This window comes from Dermacentor albipictus, chromosome 9 (assembly GCF_038994185.2).
Source record: "Dermacentor albipictus isolate Rhodes 1998 colony chromosome 9, USDA_Dalb.pri_finalv2, whole genome shotgun sequence".
Classification (NCBI taxonomy): Eukaryota; Metazoa; Arthropoda; class Arachnida; order Ixodida; family Ixodidae; genus Dermacentor; species Dermacentor albipictus.
Genome location: NC_091829.1, coordinates 58,651,590 through 58,666,092, shown reverse-complemented (window position 1 = coordinate 58,666,092; position 14,503 = coordinate 58,651,590). Strand labels below are relative to the sequence as shown.

The 14,503-nt window shown below is 45.3% G+C and overlaps 2 protein-coding genes across 14 annotated transcripts in view; both read right to left on the bottom strand.

Moving 5' to 3' along the window:
• LOC139049981 (zinc finger protein 83-like) overlaps positions 1 to 14,503 on the bottom strand; it is a 145,594-nt gene that overhangs the window by 54,222 nt on the left and 76,869 nt on the right. The window lies entirely within an intron of this gene.
• LOC139049982 (zinc finger protein 70-like) overlaps positions 2,305 to 14,503 on the bottom strand; it is a 31,149-nt gene continuing 18,950 nt past the window's right edge. For 5 of the 9 annotated variants that reach the window (XM_070525946.1, XM_070525944.1, XM_070525945.1 and 2 more), the window contains 2 exons: positions 10,544 to 10,670; positions 2,305 to 4,838 (listed from right to left, as the gene is read on the bottom strand). In XM_070525946.1, the coding sequence (XP_070382047.1) occupies positions 4,127 to 4,838; positions 10,544 to 10,670 (839 nt within the window). In that variant the 3' untranslated portion in view covers positions 2,305 to 4,126. Of the gene's footprint in view, positions 4,839 to 10,537; positions 10,671 to 14,503 lie in introns of those variants that run through there. The other 4 variants (XM_070525948.1, XM_070525949.1, XR_011508691.1 and 1 more) reach the window with 4 other exon arrangements.

Genomic DNA, 14,503 nt, shown 5'->3' with positions numbered 1-14,503 from the left:
GGTGGTGTTGTGTTCAGGCACAAGGCCTGCTTCGTCGAACGTGTTTAGTTACAATGGCGGCGAGGCTAGAGCGTAACGGTGGCGTTCCAAAAACGTTAATTCAAATTAAAATTCCAGTTTATTTACCAGACAATATGCTGGAAGGTTCGCTGGGCTAAAAGCCATAAAAACGGCTTGACGGGGCCCAGGTAACCGTTACATGGCAGCGGCTATACTAGGTGCAGAGGAAAAGTTGCCGCCGCTGTCGCAAATGGCTGGCAAAACATGCACTTCAGCTGGCCGTTCTTAAGAAGGCCCATTACTGGCCTCCTTGGCCTTCCCTGGTTATTGCAACATTCCTCGAAGTAAACTGAAAACGGCTCCTGATACACAGAGAGGCTAGAGTTACAGCAACACCAGAACCATTTATTATGCCCTGAGAAACTTCGGTGCACGCATTAGCACATTTACGTGAAAGCAATTCCCCGCTTGTGTCATCGTAGACTCACGTTGACCATTTGGGCAAACAGGTCGAAAGAGAATTGCTGGTTCTATTTAATAAAGTTTCTTGGTTTACAGAAGTCAGTTCACATACTTCCTGAGAAGTACAGATGCGGATCCCGCTTTTTGCATTAGAAGCTGCGACGTCTTGTCTTGAGATGCGTGTTGATTCATGTGCTTCGATTCCGGGTGAAGAAGCAAGGTGTTTTGAAAATTGCGCATGCGCCTGTTCGTTCGCACATGGAAACAAGCTGGGTTTAGTCCATAGTATTTCCTACAAAACAAAAGAAGGAATTCTGGCGCTAGATTCGTTGAGCCACCATGGATATGGTGGGAAGACAAGGGCTTGTCTGATTTTCGTGCTTTTGCATTGAGACGTTCTTATGGTATCGTTTATAGCGCTTTGAATGCCTCCATTATAGTAAATGTCGGAGCAATCTATACTTTTCTAAGTGGAAAAGATGCTGCAAACACGCACAATTTCTACTCGTTGCAGCAGTTCAGCTTGCCGAGGTGGTCAAATCGAAACGGGAGAGGTGTCTTAAGGCACCAGCTTGCCCGCGATAAATTCAAGTTGATGCGTGCTTTCTTGATGCAGTCGTTTCAATATTGCGCGTCCCTGCTAGAGGTCCTATGTTAGAATCCAGCCATCGGACAATTTTGATGTTTAATTACTCATTACGCAGTGAAATATTGAAAATGGCGGGTTGACGAAGTGATAAGGCCATTTGAAGCCAGAAGGATGAAATCTATAGGCAAATCCATGCACTTCCCATAATTCCCATGGTGGCGGAAACACCCCATTACAGCTTCCGTAGGTGGTAGCGCAAGAGTTCCTTATAGTAGTTATATTATGAAACTATTGTTTATGCGTTACTTGTTATCTAGAGCTTACCAGGGATGTTGTGGCAATGTATTTGCGTTGTGTGTCTTGTAAACCGAATTCCTAGCACGATATAGACAACCCAGGACCACTCGAAATTGTGAGTGCTTGAGAAGTTGCTGTAAAGCTGATCTGCTTCAACCGGGTGTTCAATTATTCAACTAGTGGTCCAGGCTAGTCTGTCCTCCCTTTGTTTAACATGAAAGCAACGTGTCCGATTCAAGACGTTATGTTAACAGGCATGGTTGCTGCCTTTTAACAGAGATAAAGTGCATCAGAAAGGCTGGACAACGTTGCAATAGCAGGACTTATCTTCGTCAAATGCGGTTTTCTCATTCTTTTCGATTCTTTTTTAACAGGTTAGTTGGGCGATTTTACGGGTGGTCGTTCGCGATGGTAGCTGGCTGGAAAGCGAGAGATTGAAAAGAAAATGAGGGATGTGGCTTGATTTCTAAGATGAGAGGACAAGAGTAGAAGACTGGGAAGGCAGCAGAAAAAAAAGGAAGAAAGAAGAAAATGGACGTAGGATGGTGTTGGGGGACGGAGAGATTGGGGAAACTTCAGAAAAGCAGAACAGAAGCTATGCGTCTCGTAGGCGACATGAGATTGTGGTGTTAGAAAAGCTGGTCATAGCGTAAGCCTGTCAGTGCGCAAGCAACAAAAAAGAAACGAGGTGAACGAATGACTTGAGTGGTGTACCACCTGTGCTTCGGGTAAATTTGCTGATGTTAAGGGGGCGACAAAGTCTGAGGGCAATGGATTGGATAGAATGCGAATAGACAAGAATAGAAACCTTGTCAACTTCCATCTATAGACAGTCTGTATACTTATATCAACAAAAGACAAAATCTATAGAAAGACATATCGTATACAAGAAATCCCTAGACATTCTATAGACAGTCTAGAGTCAATAATGTAGAGACAATAGGGTAGCAGGAATATTGAATGATGAAATACCCTTTATTGGGTGAAACTGAACCGACAAGAGAAGGTATACTCGGGCAGAAAGATTGAGCCGGGCACATGCGTCCATCATGCCGTGGTTTGTGTTTAATGAGCGTCGGCTATTCCCGCGTCATTCGTCGAAGATTGCACCGTCAACGCCGGAGCTGGCACGCCTTTAAGAATGCACAGCTCTATTCACGTCACGCGTACAACTTGATCACAAAAGGTTCGACTACAACGTACACAAAAGAGACAACCGCTGAGAAAGTTCGAGAACGTTCTGATACATGCAGGCGTGTCATGCGCTGAGCAGTAACTTAACATTTGCTAGTGGTTCAAACGTGTTCGAAGAAAAGAGATATACAAGTACGCGCGCCAATATGCATAAAACCTGAATCTTACTTGTAATGTCATTGCTCGCACGGATGCGTTTGTCATATTTCACTAAGAAGACTTTACAGCTCTAAGTAGAGAGCCCGCCTAGTCAAAACATTCGACTTTTTGGGGGATAAAATCTGCCATTTAAGACTTCCAGAGGTCTGCCACAATAAAACAACAATTACAGAAAATTTTATAGAAGAACTTATCACACAGTGAAGCTCGAAACTATATGAATTTTTTAGTATCACTACTGTCATCAGTCTATTTCATGGCATAGAATAAAAATCTCAGGTAAGAATGTAAGAGCCAAAACAACTAACATATTGAAGGCATTGAGGAAGATATTTAAGGACATTAATTTTTCTATGCATGCAATGTGGCTACACTTTCGTAAGAGCTCCTACATGTATGGTCGGTAGAAGGCAACAAGCCTTAATAACCTCAAATAATGGCAGAGATTAGTTTTTATTAGACAAAAAGAATAGACCCTAATTTATAATGCTTCCTGATGAGTGGTGTTTCCTTCAGTTGACAGAACAGAATCACTAAAAGGGTGGTTAATTCATAAAGGTTGCCGAGTGCACTTTAGCTAAACGAGTTATCAAGGATCTTGTGCGAACATTTCAAGCTTCTACTTGCACGAAACACATACTTGCAGCCCATCAAGGTTTGTCTTGAAATGAGTTTGTTAAAGCTGCGTTCGCGAACAACATAGGTCTGCAGACAGATAGCGCGGTCTACGACCTCAACTCTACTTCGACATTGAATCTCGATAAATACTTGCGGCGACAATGTCTCGTCTGCTAAATTTAAGAAAGGAGCATTTTTATGCGCGGTTTGAAATATGAAGAGAAGCCGGTCTCTCCATACGATGCATTTAGTTGGTTGCTGGCTCCTGTCAAAGAATCTCAGTGTTTTCCTGCATGGCTTCACCCTCACGTTGTTATGCAAACGCCGCGGGCGTTTTATCTAACTTGAGTATTGGTCAGAATATTACAGATGCACACCCCTAGGCGTCACGACGTATGTATTCAGTTGAACCGCATCTTCAACTGAATCTACACGTAAGTAGCACGTATTCCTCTGGTACTGGTGTCTGTCAAGGATTTCTTTCTCTGCGAAACGAAATAACTCATACAGTGTTTCATCCCCGTGAACTCTTTGGGGCTGATGACTGAGACGTGAGTTGTTTTGCAAACGAAAGCCCAGCAGTTGCTACAATACAAGTTGAGATGACGCTTGAGATCACGTTTTGCTTTGAATGCGGTAGTACATGCAGGGCAGACAGGGGGTCTCTCGCCCGTGTGAATGTGCCGGTGTCTATGAAGATCCATCATTCGCATGAAATATTTACCACATGTTTCGCAAGTGTACGGTTCCTCGCCAGTATGCTCGCGCATAGAGAGATCCAGACTACTATCGTGCCGTAAGTATTTGTCACATATTTGCCATGTGTAGGGTATGCGTGCGCATATGTCTATCTAAGTGATTAGAACCCCTAAACGATTTACCACATGTTTCGCACTTGTAGGGTCTCTCGTCTGTATGCGTCCGCATATGGACAGTTAGACTACAATTGTGCCGGAACAATTTACCACATGTTTCGCACTTGTAGGGTCTCTCGCCTGTATGCGTCCGCATATGGACAGTTAGACTACAATTGTGCCGGAACGATTTCTCACATATTTTGCATTTGTACGGTCTCTCGTCCGTATGCGTGCGTTTATGGTCATCTAGATGATGAGAACGCCCAAATGATTTACCACATGTTTCACAAGTGTAGCGTTTCTCGCCTGTATGCATTAGCTTATGTTCATCTAGGTGATTAGATTGCCTAAACAATTTATCGCACAATTCGCACCTGTAGGGTCTCTCGTCTGTATGCGTGCGCTTATGGATATTTAGGTGACCAGCGTGGTGGAAAATTTTACCACAGCTTTCGCATTTGTGCTTTTTGGAATCACGGACGCGGCAGCGCTCTACAAACTCCGACTGCTTCACAGATGATTGATCGCTTGCTTTACAAATGCGGGCTGTGTCGCCCGTGTGTTGGTTGTCGTGCCCGTGTAAGGCATCCCGCATGCTCGAAGTATTGCCAGAGACACCGGACAGCTCTTGCTGTCCACTTCCTCCGGTTCCAATAGCATCCCTGTAAATAGACGGACAAAGAAGCTCAAAATAGCCGACTATTTTTACGTTAGAACAAAAACACATTTTGCCAATTAAGAGGTTGACAAAATAAATCGCGCGTTATTGCAGAGGCGACTAGCTGAACCTGAGCATTAACTTGCTGCATTTAATCTTGGTGCTTTATTTGGCCTTTATTTTGGCATAACTTGAACGCTGCTGCTTTTGATGGTCTTTGTTGCTAAACTTGAAAACAACCATCTTCCTTAGAGTTGGAAGCAATACGAAAAGTGCTTGCCCTAATACGTCATGTATAGCCCATCTGAAGCAGTGCATGTGAGCAGAAATGGCTGGTAGCGAGTTTTATTGAAGAAACATAGTTTATATATTTAACATACATGTGCTTATTTCACACGCTCAGAAGGAGTGTTCAGGCAGAAATTCCTGAAATGTTTCTCGGAAGTGAGACATTCGACAATGAAAAAGCCTATTCTGCATCAGCTTAAATGCGTCTACGTTTATAGGATGTTTTGTAAATTAAGACGGCAGCATGTTACACTTCTGTAACAGGCGAAGGCGAAAGTTTGCTGGTCACGTGGTCGTGCGTTAAGTTATGCGGTGGGAGGGGTCAGACTTCTTTCAGAACGTAACGAGCCGCACTGTGAGGTAAACGTATGACGCAGTTGGTCGACCCCCTCAACGACACATGCTTGAACCTAATGCAGTATGTAAAGGTTCTTTCTTTCCTTCCTTCCTTCTTTCCTTCTTTCTTTCTTCATTCATTATCAGCCAATGCATAATTGCTTGTTTACGGGGGTGTGAGACATTCCATATGATGATATATTTTGTCTGTGGGCTAGAGACGCTTTTTCCATGTAGGAGCCGTTGTAGAGAGCCACTCAAGGCTTTCACCTTATTAACTGAAAATGGTGCAAAGGCACGCTATTCGCATTATTTCTGACAAGTAATATAGTTGGAGTGACTCCCAGAAGGATATTTTATGTCCTGACTCAATCTCTACCTGTAGAACACGAAGAATGGAATGGAAGAACTTTATTTCTCTATATCTCAGAGAGATTGGTGGTGTGCCGGTGTCTTCATGTTTTGAGTCCTGGCCGCTTCACAAGGTCGGCGCCTCTATTCCAGGGCACCGCTGAGTCTTGCTGCCTCGCAAGCATGCTGCACAATTGCCCGTTGGGCTGCGAGCACGCTGCTGGTGAGCAGACCCTCCCATTGTTCCGCACTTGGGTTGTTTACTTTATGGAATGCGAAATTACGCTTGCATTCCCACGTGATGCGGTATAACAGGGGGGTTGTTCCACACCACGGACATGTATCCCTGGTACTGGGTAGGGAACATCTTGTGTAATGTGTGCAGGTTGAAGAACGTACCTGCTTGCAGTCTTCGCCAGCTTACTGCCTCAGGTTGTGTGAGCGATGTGTGGGGTTGGGGGTATTTAAGTCTCCTTCCTCTGTAGTGGTTAGGCATTTCTGCATATGTCGGCTCCACCATTAAGGGGGCCTCTAGGGTTTCCGACTGCCCTGCTCGGTGCGTGAGTTCGCGAACTAGGCGGTCCACCCTTGAGTTGCCCTCTATCCCGGTGTGTGCCAGTATCCAGAAGATCCTATGTTTTATCTTTTTGTTAGGATGCTCTGTTTTGAGGAGGATTCTCAGTGCTTCCTTACTAACTCTGCCTTGTGTGTAGTTTCTGCATCTTGCTTTGGAGTCCGTTAGAATTATAAGAGATTTGTTCCTACGGCAACCTTCAGCCGCCGCTAGAGCTACGGCGACTTCCTCCCCCTCCGTTACCATGCAGTTTCTCAGGGTCGCGCAGCTAATTGGTTCTCCCGTGTTGTTTACCGCTGCTGCCGCGACTCTAAACATTTTAGTGTTACGGTCCCATGGGTATACGGCCGCGTCTGTGTATACTGTGTTTTCTAGTGCGGCTAGGTTTCGTTCCACGAAATCTGCTCGTGCCTGCCTTCTGGCGGCGTGGAGATTCGGGTACATGTTTCTCGGTAGAGGGCTAACCTCCAGTGTCTGGCGAACGCTGTCTGGGATGCTAGCAGCCCGATCCTCTATTCCATCTGTGTTATGCCCTATTCTTTTGAGGAGCTTGCGGCCGGTGGCAGTCTGCTAGAGCCTGGCGATCTGTGCAACGAGCTGTGCTTCCGCGAGTTCTTCGAAGGTTTTGCTTAGGCCCATCTGTAACAGTTTATCGTTGGGCGTGTTTCTAGGCAGATGTAGCGCCGTCTTATACGCTTTCCTTAGTAGTGTTTCCGTCTGTTCTTTTTCGTGCTTAGTCATGTTGTGGTACGGGAGCGAGCACATGGATAGACCGATTACAAGAGAGGAAGTTTACGCGGCAATTAGAGCGAGAACCAAAAACACAGCCGCGGGTGCCGACAAGATCAGAAACTCCCTAATACGCAACCTCAGCGACGAGGCGATAGATCAGCTCACAGCATACCTCAACACACTGTGGGCAGAGGGCACAATACCGAAGGAATGGAAGCACGCTGTCGTGGTGATAATACCTAAACCCAGCAAAAAGCTTCAGATTGAAAACCTGAAGCCCATCTCCCTCACCTCGTGCCACGGTAAACTCTACGAAAGGATAGTCACCAGAAGAATCCAACACCACCTGGAGGACAAGGAGCTATACCCGCACAGCATGTTTGGCTTCCGAGCGAACCTGTCAACACAGGACGTCCTGCTACAGATAAAAGAAGAAATCATAAACACGTCACCCAGACCAGGCGATAACGTTATTATGGCCCTAGATATCAAAGGAGCCTTCGACAACGTTAGCCACGAAGCCATCATGGAAGGACTGAACAACGCCAACTGCGGCAAGAGAATCCACCACTACGTGAGGGCCTTTCTGACCAAACGCACGGCAATGGTGGGATTGGGGGATCTGCGAAGTGACGTCTTTACCACCCCACGCAAAGGCACACTGCAGGGCTCCGTGATCTCACTAATACTCTTCAACATCGCAATGATCGGACTGGCTCGAAGACTCAGCAAGATTGATGGCATCCAGCATGCACTATATGCTGACGACATCACGGTCTGGGTCAATCGAGGCTCCCTGGGACAGAAGCAAGAAAAATTGCAGGAAGTGGCCGAGTGCGTGGAACACGTCAGAGAAAGGGGCCTGGCGTGCTCCACCGAAAAATTAGAGATCCTGAGAGTGGGAAGAAACCCCACCAAGGAAGAACTAATAGTAAAACTAGAGGGACTAAACATACCTGAAAGGAGCATGATACGCGTCCTAGGCATGTGGATTCAAGGAAGCAAGAAATGCAGCCACACAATCTGCTTACTAAAAAATCGACCAAACAAGTAAGCCGGATGATAACGAGGGTGTCTAAAAGAAGAAGCGGAATGAGAGAAGACACAATCAAGCTGGTCAGAAGCCTAGTGGTCAGCAGAACACGAAGAACAAAATTCAGGGTTCAGTTTATTTCTGCTGTCTTTGCATTAGGTAATTTAACATTCAACTCACATTCGAACATTAAACCGTTCCGGCATCGAGCAGCCGATGTGCAGATAATTATTCCCCCTTACGCAGCGAGCACAAATGCTTCATATCGTTCAGTGTTTCCACTCACAGTCGACGAAACATGCTGCCGGGGTAGTTTGTTTCCTGCTTCTACATCTCGTTGTGAAAATATGCATTACAGCATTCAGTGTAATCTGCGCTGACGTGATATAAATAACCTGTATTTCTCTCTTCTGTCCATGGTGGACCGCATCTTTCTCATTAAGTTAATGAAGTTTGCAAGCGTTGAGTCAAGTAATTGTTGGTACGACATCTTTTGTACAGTTTAAAGGAAAGATTAGAGCAGAGATGCCCGCGCCCAGTGTTTGCCTTCCATCTTGTCTGTTGCTCTTTTGAAATGCCTGCGCTAAGCACTAGATGAACATTGTTAACTATTGTTCTGCTAATTTACTGTTTATTTGTTTACCTATACCTATTGTTACTGTTGTTCACATGTGCCATAAGGCGTGGTTCAACTCCTACCGTGCTACATTGTATATCTTTTCAAATCACGCTAGCTTGGCTGTTATTGAGACCGGATTATGTAGTAAACAAATTAGAGCTAAGTAAGTAGATGAATAAGTAAATAAATAAATAAATAAATAATTTTTAGGGAAGGTGATTAACAGGCCACGACAGAGGCAGTATCGTTGTCAGAGAACACGTGTAGGTCTAAAAACAATTCTTGTTTGCCTTCCGCATACATTTATTGATATTATTTCATTTGATTGAAATATTTAAATTTCGGCAACTGTTTAAATCATCATTTTTATGTGTTTTCCCATGTGAAAATTCTGAAATCATTAAGTGAAAAAAGAACGGAAGCATAAGATTTACAAATGTAACCTTCCTAAAACATGTATTTAACTTCACCGACGTTGTATTAGCTGGATATCTTAGAGAATCCTGAGGGGAACACTTTTCTTTACAACCATTGCGTTTCTTTACAACCAAATGCGTCAAATTATTAAACCGTGTACAATGATCTCAAAGGCCACCTAACAAAACCTTGAGGCCGTTAATTTAGCTATTGTTCATGGCGGACAAACTCACACGCATCTAACTATCTGGGAACAAATAAAAGTCATTTCTCAAGTGTCCCGGCCAACCTGCCAGAGCCTAATCTGTCGCCCTAGGGCAAGCTTTCTTTTTGAGCCCACGCTACACTCCCTCGATAAACTTAGGTACACTCTTGCATTTTATGAGCCATGATTTATATTATCATCTTGCTCGTCAACGAGTGTTTAACTGTGCCGCACATAGCAGCGTGTTGACAGGATGGTAAATCGGGCGAGTTGTTCTAGCCTCATGATCTCGCCATTTGGTGTTTCCCTCATTTTTGCCATGGAGTTTCATACAGTAATCACTAGAGAGAACCCTGGCACTAGATTCTACGGGAGCTTCAATGACAGCAGTTGAGCCAGCATGGGGATAATGGGAGAGACATTGATTTGCCTAAACTTCGTCGTTCCGGCTTCAAATGGTTTAGTGACTGTAAACTCCTTATAATCAACAATGTACTGCGCAATAAATAATTCAATTATTAATATTGAAATGGCCCAGCGGCTGGTGTGGAACAAAGGACCTCTAAGTACTCAGGTCAGATATTGAAATTAATAACCATGGACACTTGCACTGACAAGCGATGTAAAACGTCCTCATGAATTTATCGTGGGCATGCCAGTGCCTTGAGGCGCTTGGCACCTTTCGCTTCTGCACCCTCGACACGCTGTCATTTCCAGTAGTGGCAATTGCACGTATTCGCAGCATCATGCTCACTTCGAAGTCTATATATTGCTCGGAAATTTACGATAATGGAGCCAGACAAAGCGTAATCAACGAATACTCCACCATGTCCGAATGATCAGACAAATCTATATTACAAATCATTCCAATTGTGGCTCAACCATTGCAGCTTCCGAGTTCTCTCAAGTATATTGTAGCGAATCCTAAGCTTTTTCCTCTGTCCATGTCGAGTTGCTCTCTTGCAACCAGGAAGTATGTTAACGCCAGCTCCGCCTGCTAAATGATCAAAACTGCTGAAGCAGTTCTTGTTTCAGACTTCAGAGCTACCCCTCCCCTTTAACATATAGAGAGTCCATGCATAGTTGCACCACAGTATGCATACCCTGTAGTCTCCGAGTTGTTCCGGAATGAAACATATTTAATGCAGGCTTACCTGGTGCCGGATTCTAAAATGGCTGATGCTTCCACCATGCCAGCGCAGCTTGTGCTGGGCTGTGCGCGATCGATGCTGCTGCTGGACTCCACGTGCAGGTGAGTAACGCTACGACTGCACGAGACATCTGTATGGCATGAAAGTACATAACAAGTGTTTATTCGCCGCTGTTAAAGCAAAAGTCATAAGAAAAGAACATTATTTTTTTTTTGTCGGCGAGGCAAGAAGCTTTTAGTGGTAACCCTATTGCAGGGCTTGCGTGCGCGGTGAATTTTTCTTTCTCAACCTTTCTTGAACGCATGCAAAAAGTTCGAGACGATGTGCGAGCTGAGCACTCTCAAGATTGTGCACTGTTGGCTTCTTCGGAAAGTTATTACGCGCCCCCTCAAACCGCGGACACAACACGCTAGTGTTCCAAGCGAAAATGAACATGTTGCTTTTTTGAGTGCGCAACCCCTGACCCAGTATATTTGCTCCATCATCCAGTAATAGGCGCATTAGATGCTTCACGAAGTTCTTGCTTTTTGCTCATCTATTACGAGCAGCAGACACAGCCCGTGTAGACGAGGGCAAAGAAAAAGTGAGGGGACACGTCTCAGATGAGGTATTGTAAATTCTTCTTCGAAGCGTTCCCTGAAATTAATGACATGCTATGATACATACGTGGTCTGTTATCAAAGTAATGCAGAGGATATTATTATGACGCAACTATCCATTGCGCCGCGGCAAACCCGGTCGGGGAATTGGGGCGAGGATTCTGCCTTGCCAAAGCAACATTTTCGGTATATGGGATATAGACCAAGGATCTGCAAACGTGCGAAGTCTGCACGAAGCTAGTGCCGAAAGGGTTGATGGAAGATCAGAAAGAACTTCAAATTTCGAGCTGTCAAGAATTGTTCGACTGGATTCAAAATGGGCCGGACTTTCTTAACTCTATCGTAGCCGGAGACGAGTCCTGAGTGTTCGAGTACGACCCCGAATCGAAAAGTCAGAGCAGCGAGTGGCACAGATAATCATTCCCCCGCGCCAGGAAAGCGCGTATGAGCAAGTCTGGCATCAAAATGATGCTCATCTTCTTTGACGCCCATGGAGTCGTTCATTTTAAGTTTGTACCACAGAGATGATATCGACTCAGCCTTTCTCCTGGAGGTTCTCAAGAAATTGAAACACAGCGTCGCACGCGTGAGGGCTGACATCAAAGACATGGGCAAGCTCCACCTTGACAATGCCTTCAGCCACCCGTCTTTCATCGTTATCAACTTCCTGCCCCTGAAGAACACCCTGGTGGTCCTCCGTCCCCTTACAGTCCCGACTTCGCTCCTTGCAACTTTTTTTTGGTTTCCCCGACTGAAGAGAACGCTGAGAAGAAAGCATTGGAAGACCGTGTCAAACGCACAAAAGCATGTTGCAGCGTTTGTGAAGGACATTGCCGTCGAGGACTTTCAGGGTGCCTGCTTGGAAGATACGTCTCGGCAAGTGCATTGATGCAAAGGGAAATATGTTGAAGATTTTCAACCATTTGTGTTGGTGCGGTGAATAAATACATTTTTCTCCAGAAATGGGCATTACTTTCAGAATGGACCCTGTAGATGTGGCAGGCAACAACGTATGCGCATTTCAGAAACCGGTTAGACGAATCCCATTTGACGATTCCTGTAGGGGAAGTTCTTAAGGAAACACCGACGGCAAACATTGCATCTTTAGGAGCCCATCACGGAAAGAAAAAAATGCTTATTATCCTGAAATCTAGAGTAGATACAAGTGTGAAATGAGTGCCAGAAAAAAGCATCGTTGAAATAATGACGCTTACTCAAAATAATCTTAACACTCATAACCATCCGCGGCTCGCCGGACGCTGCCGACGTGGTCACGCAGCGTTGCGCCATCTCTCGAAGGAGACGGCACAAGATCCGCACCGCGTAAGTCACGGACCCCTGGCCTTGAAAACAGCACAGGCAACTCTAGCTCAGGACCGAAAATCACAATCAGCGGCATGGTACACTGTATTTGCCTTTTGAGCGCCGCTATTAGAAACAAAAATTGAACTTCAGCGTACAAGAAAATTACAGCTTGAGTGACAGTGCGAGCAAGTAATACTAAAAAAAAGTAGTGAGAATAAGCACCCTAGCTAGGCACCGCGCCCCAGCCTAGGTGACAACCTCGAGCTCCTTGCTAGGCCTGCCGAACATCCCACACTTGATCGGCGAAGTGGTGGCTGAGAAGGGCCCCCTCTAATCGCGCCGCCGGTTCGAGACTAGCATGTGCACCCCGTTTGTCTGGGACTCCTGCTCTCGCTACCGGTGCAATCGGAAGCAATACTTTTTTTTAACTTCTTTGGGCAGTAACTAGCCTATGTAATGCGGTCCTGTACGAGGAGTAAGATATGTACGTTCTGACTGGTCGACTAGATGATCTCATTTTCCTCTCGCAACGATGCCAATTTGTTGTTTTGTTTCCGCCCCATTCAGGTCCCATTCACGTCCCATTCACGGCTCTGTAGTTAGGCTCAGATTTTCTTGAAGGTTGCCGACAACGCGAGCTACACGTTTTTTCATGCTTCAAATGGCTGTCATCCCCCGCATCTCTGCGTAGACCATGGACAAACTATCAGACACTAAAATGCTGGCAGAGCCAACGCTCTGTGGAAAGCGGTGTTATGCAAAGCAGTGTGCGGGGAGCCTATCAAGTTATTGAAACGACCATGGGAGCACCAAGACGCAGGTGGCTGTTTGATGACTTACGTTAGACAAATGTCATCATATTCATGTCTTGACGGAAGATATATGTACTCCTATTGCGTGGGCCGATCCTGGAGGTTGCAAAGATCCGTGCCTTAAATAGCAAATCCTAATTATCAGGTTTTGGTTATTGTTTCGCACTTTAATAGTTCAGTTTTAGAAGATTCTACAATAAAAGCATGCGTTGTGGGTGTTCTTTTCGGGGCATTTGTTTGCGGGCTGTCAGTCTCAAAGTTCCGGGGAACAACATTGTAAAGAATGTAAGACAAGGTTTGAGAATCTTTATTGACAGGATGGGGCGGCAATATAACCTGCATATACCGCCTGTAATATAAAAAAAATTTATTATGGGGTATCACGTGCCAAAACCACTTTCTGAGGCACGGCGTAGGGGAGGACTCCGGAAATTTCGACTACCTGGGGTTCTCTCACGTGCACCTAAACCTAAGTACACGGGTGTTTTCGCATTTCGCCCCCATCGAAATGCGGCCGCCACGGCCGGGATTCAATCCCGCGACCTCCGTGCTCAGCAGCCTAACACCATAGCCACTGAGCGCCTGTGATATAGTAAGCGGCCATATACACAGATACGCTAATGGTAAAAAACATGCTTTTTGCTGCAAGTTAAAACAGACACAACTAAGACACATAGACAACACGTTTGGCATGTGATGTGTCAATGTTTATCTATGTTTCCTGCTTTTCTGTGTGTTTGCGGCAAAAACATGTCTTTTGCAGCAAACTTGCGGCAAAAAGATGTCTTTTAGCAAGCACCAACTAGGCAAACAAGCAGTTCTGTTGCAACACAAAGGTACGTAAATGTATACGGGAATTTTGGCTCATGGACAACTCTGTCGACAGCGCATTTTCTGCCACACGTGGCCCTTAATGCTATCGCGTTAATATTTGAGACTACATTCTAGGACTGCTGCGAAGAACTATGTAAGAACAAGAACCGCAGCGCACTTGAACTCATCATGCACTTAAACACTACAATCAACAATAAGCTGTCCAAAGAAAAACGTTGCTTCTAATGGAAAAGCTGAGGGAGCTTTGCTGCTATTTATGTTCAGCGACGTTGACATCATAGCAAACTGTGAATCCCTGCTACGCTGGTGTGACTAACCCCTCGAATACCCAGAAAATGTCACCTGGCGCTTGCTGCATTGTTCCTCTTTTTTTGCACCATCCTGTACCTGACCGCACGTATTGATTTCGTACC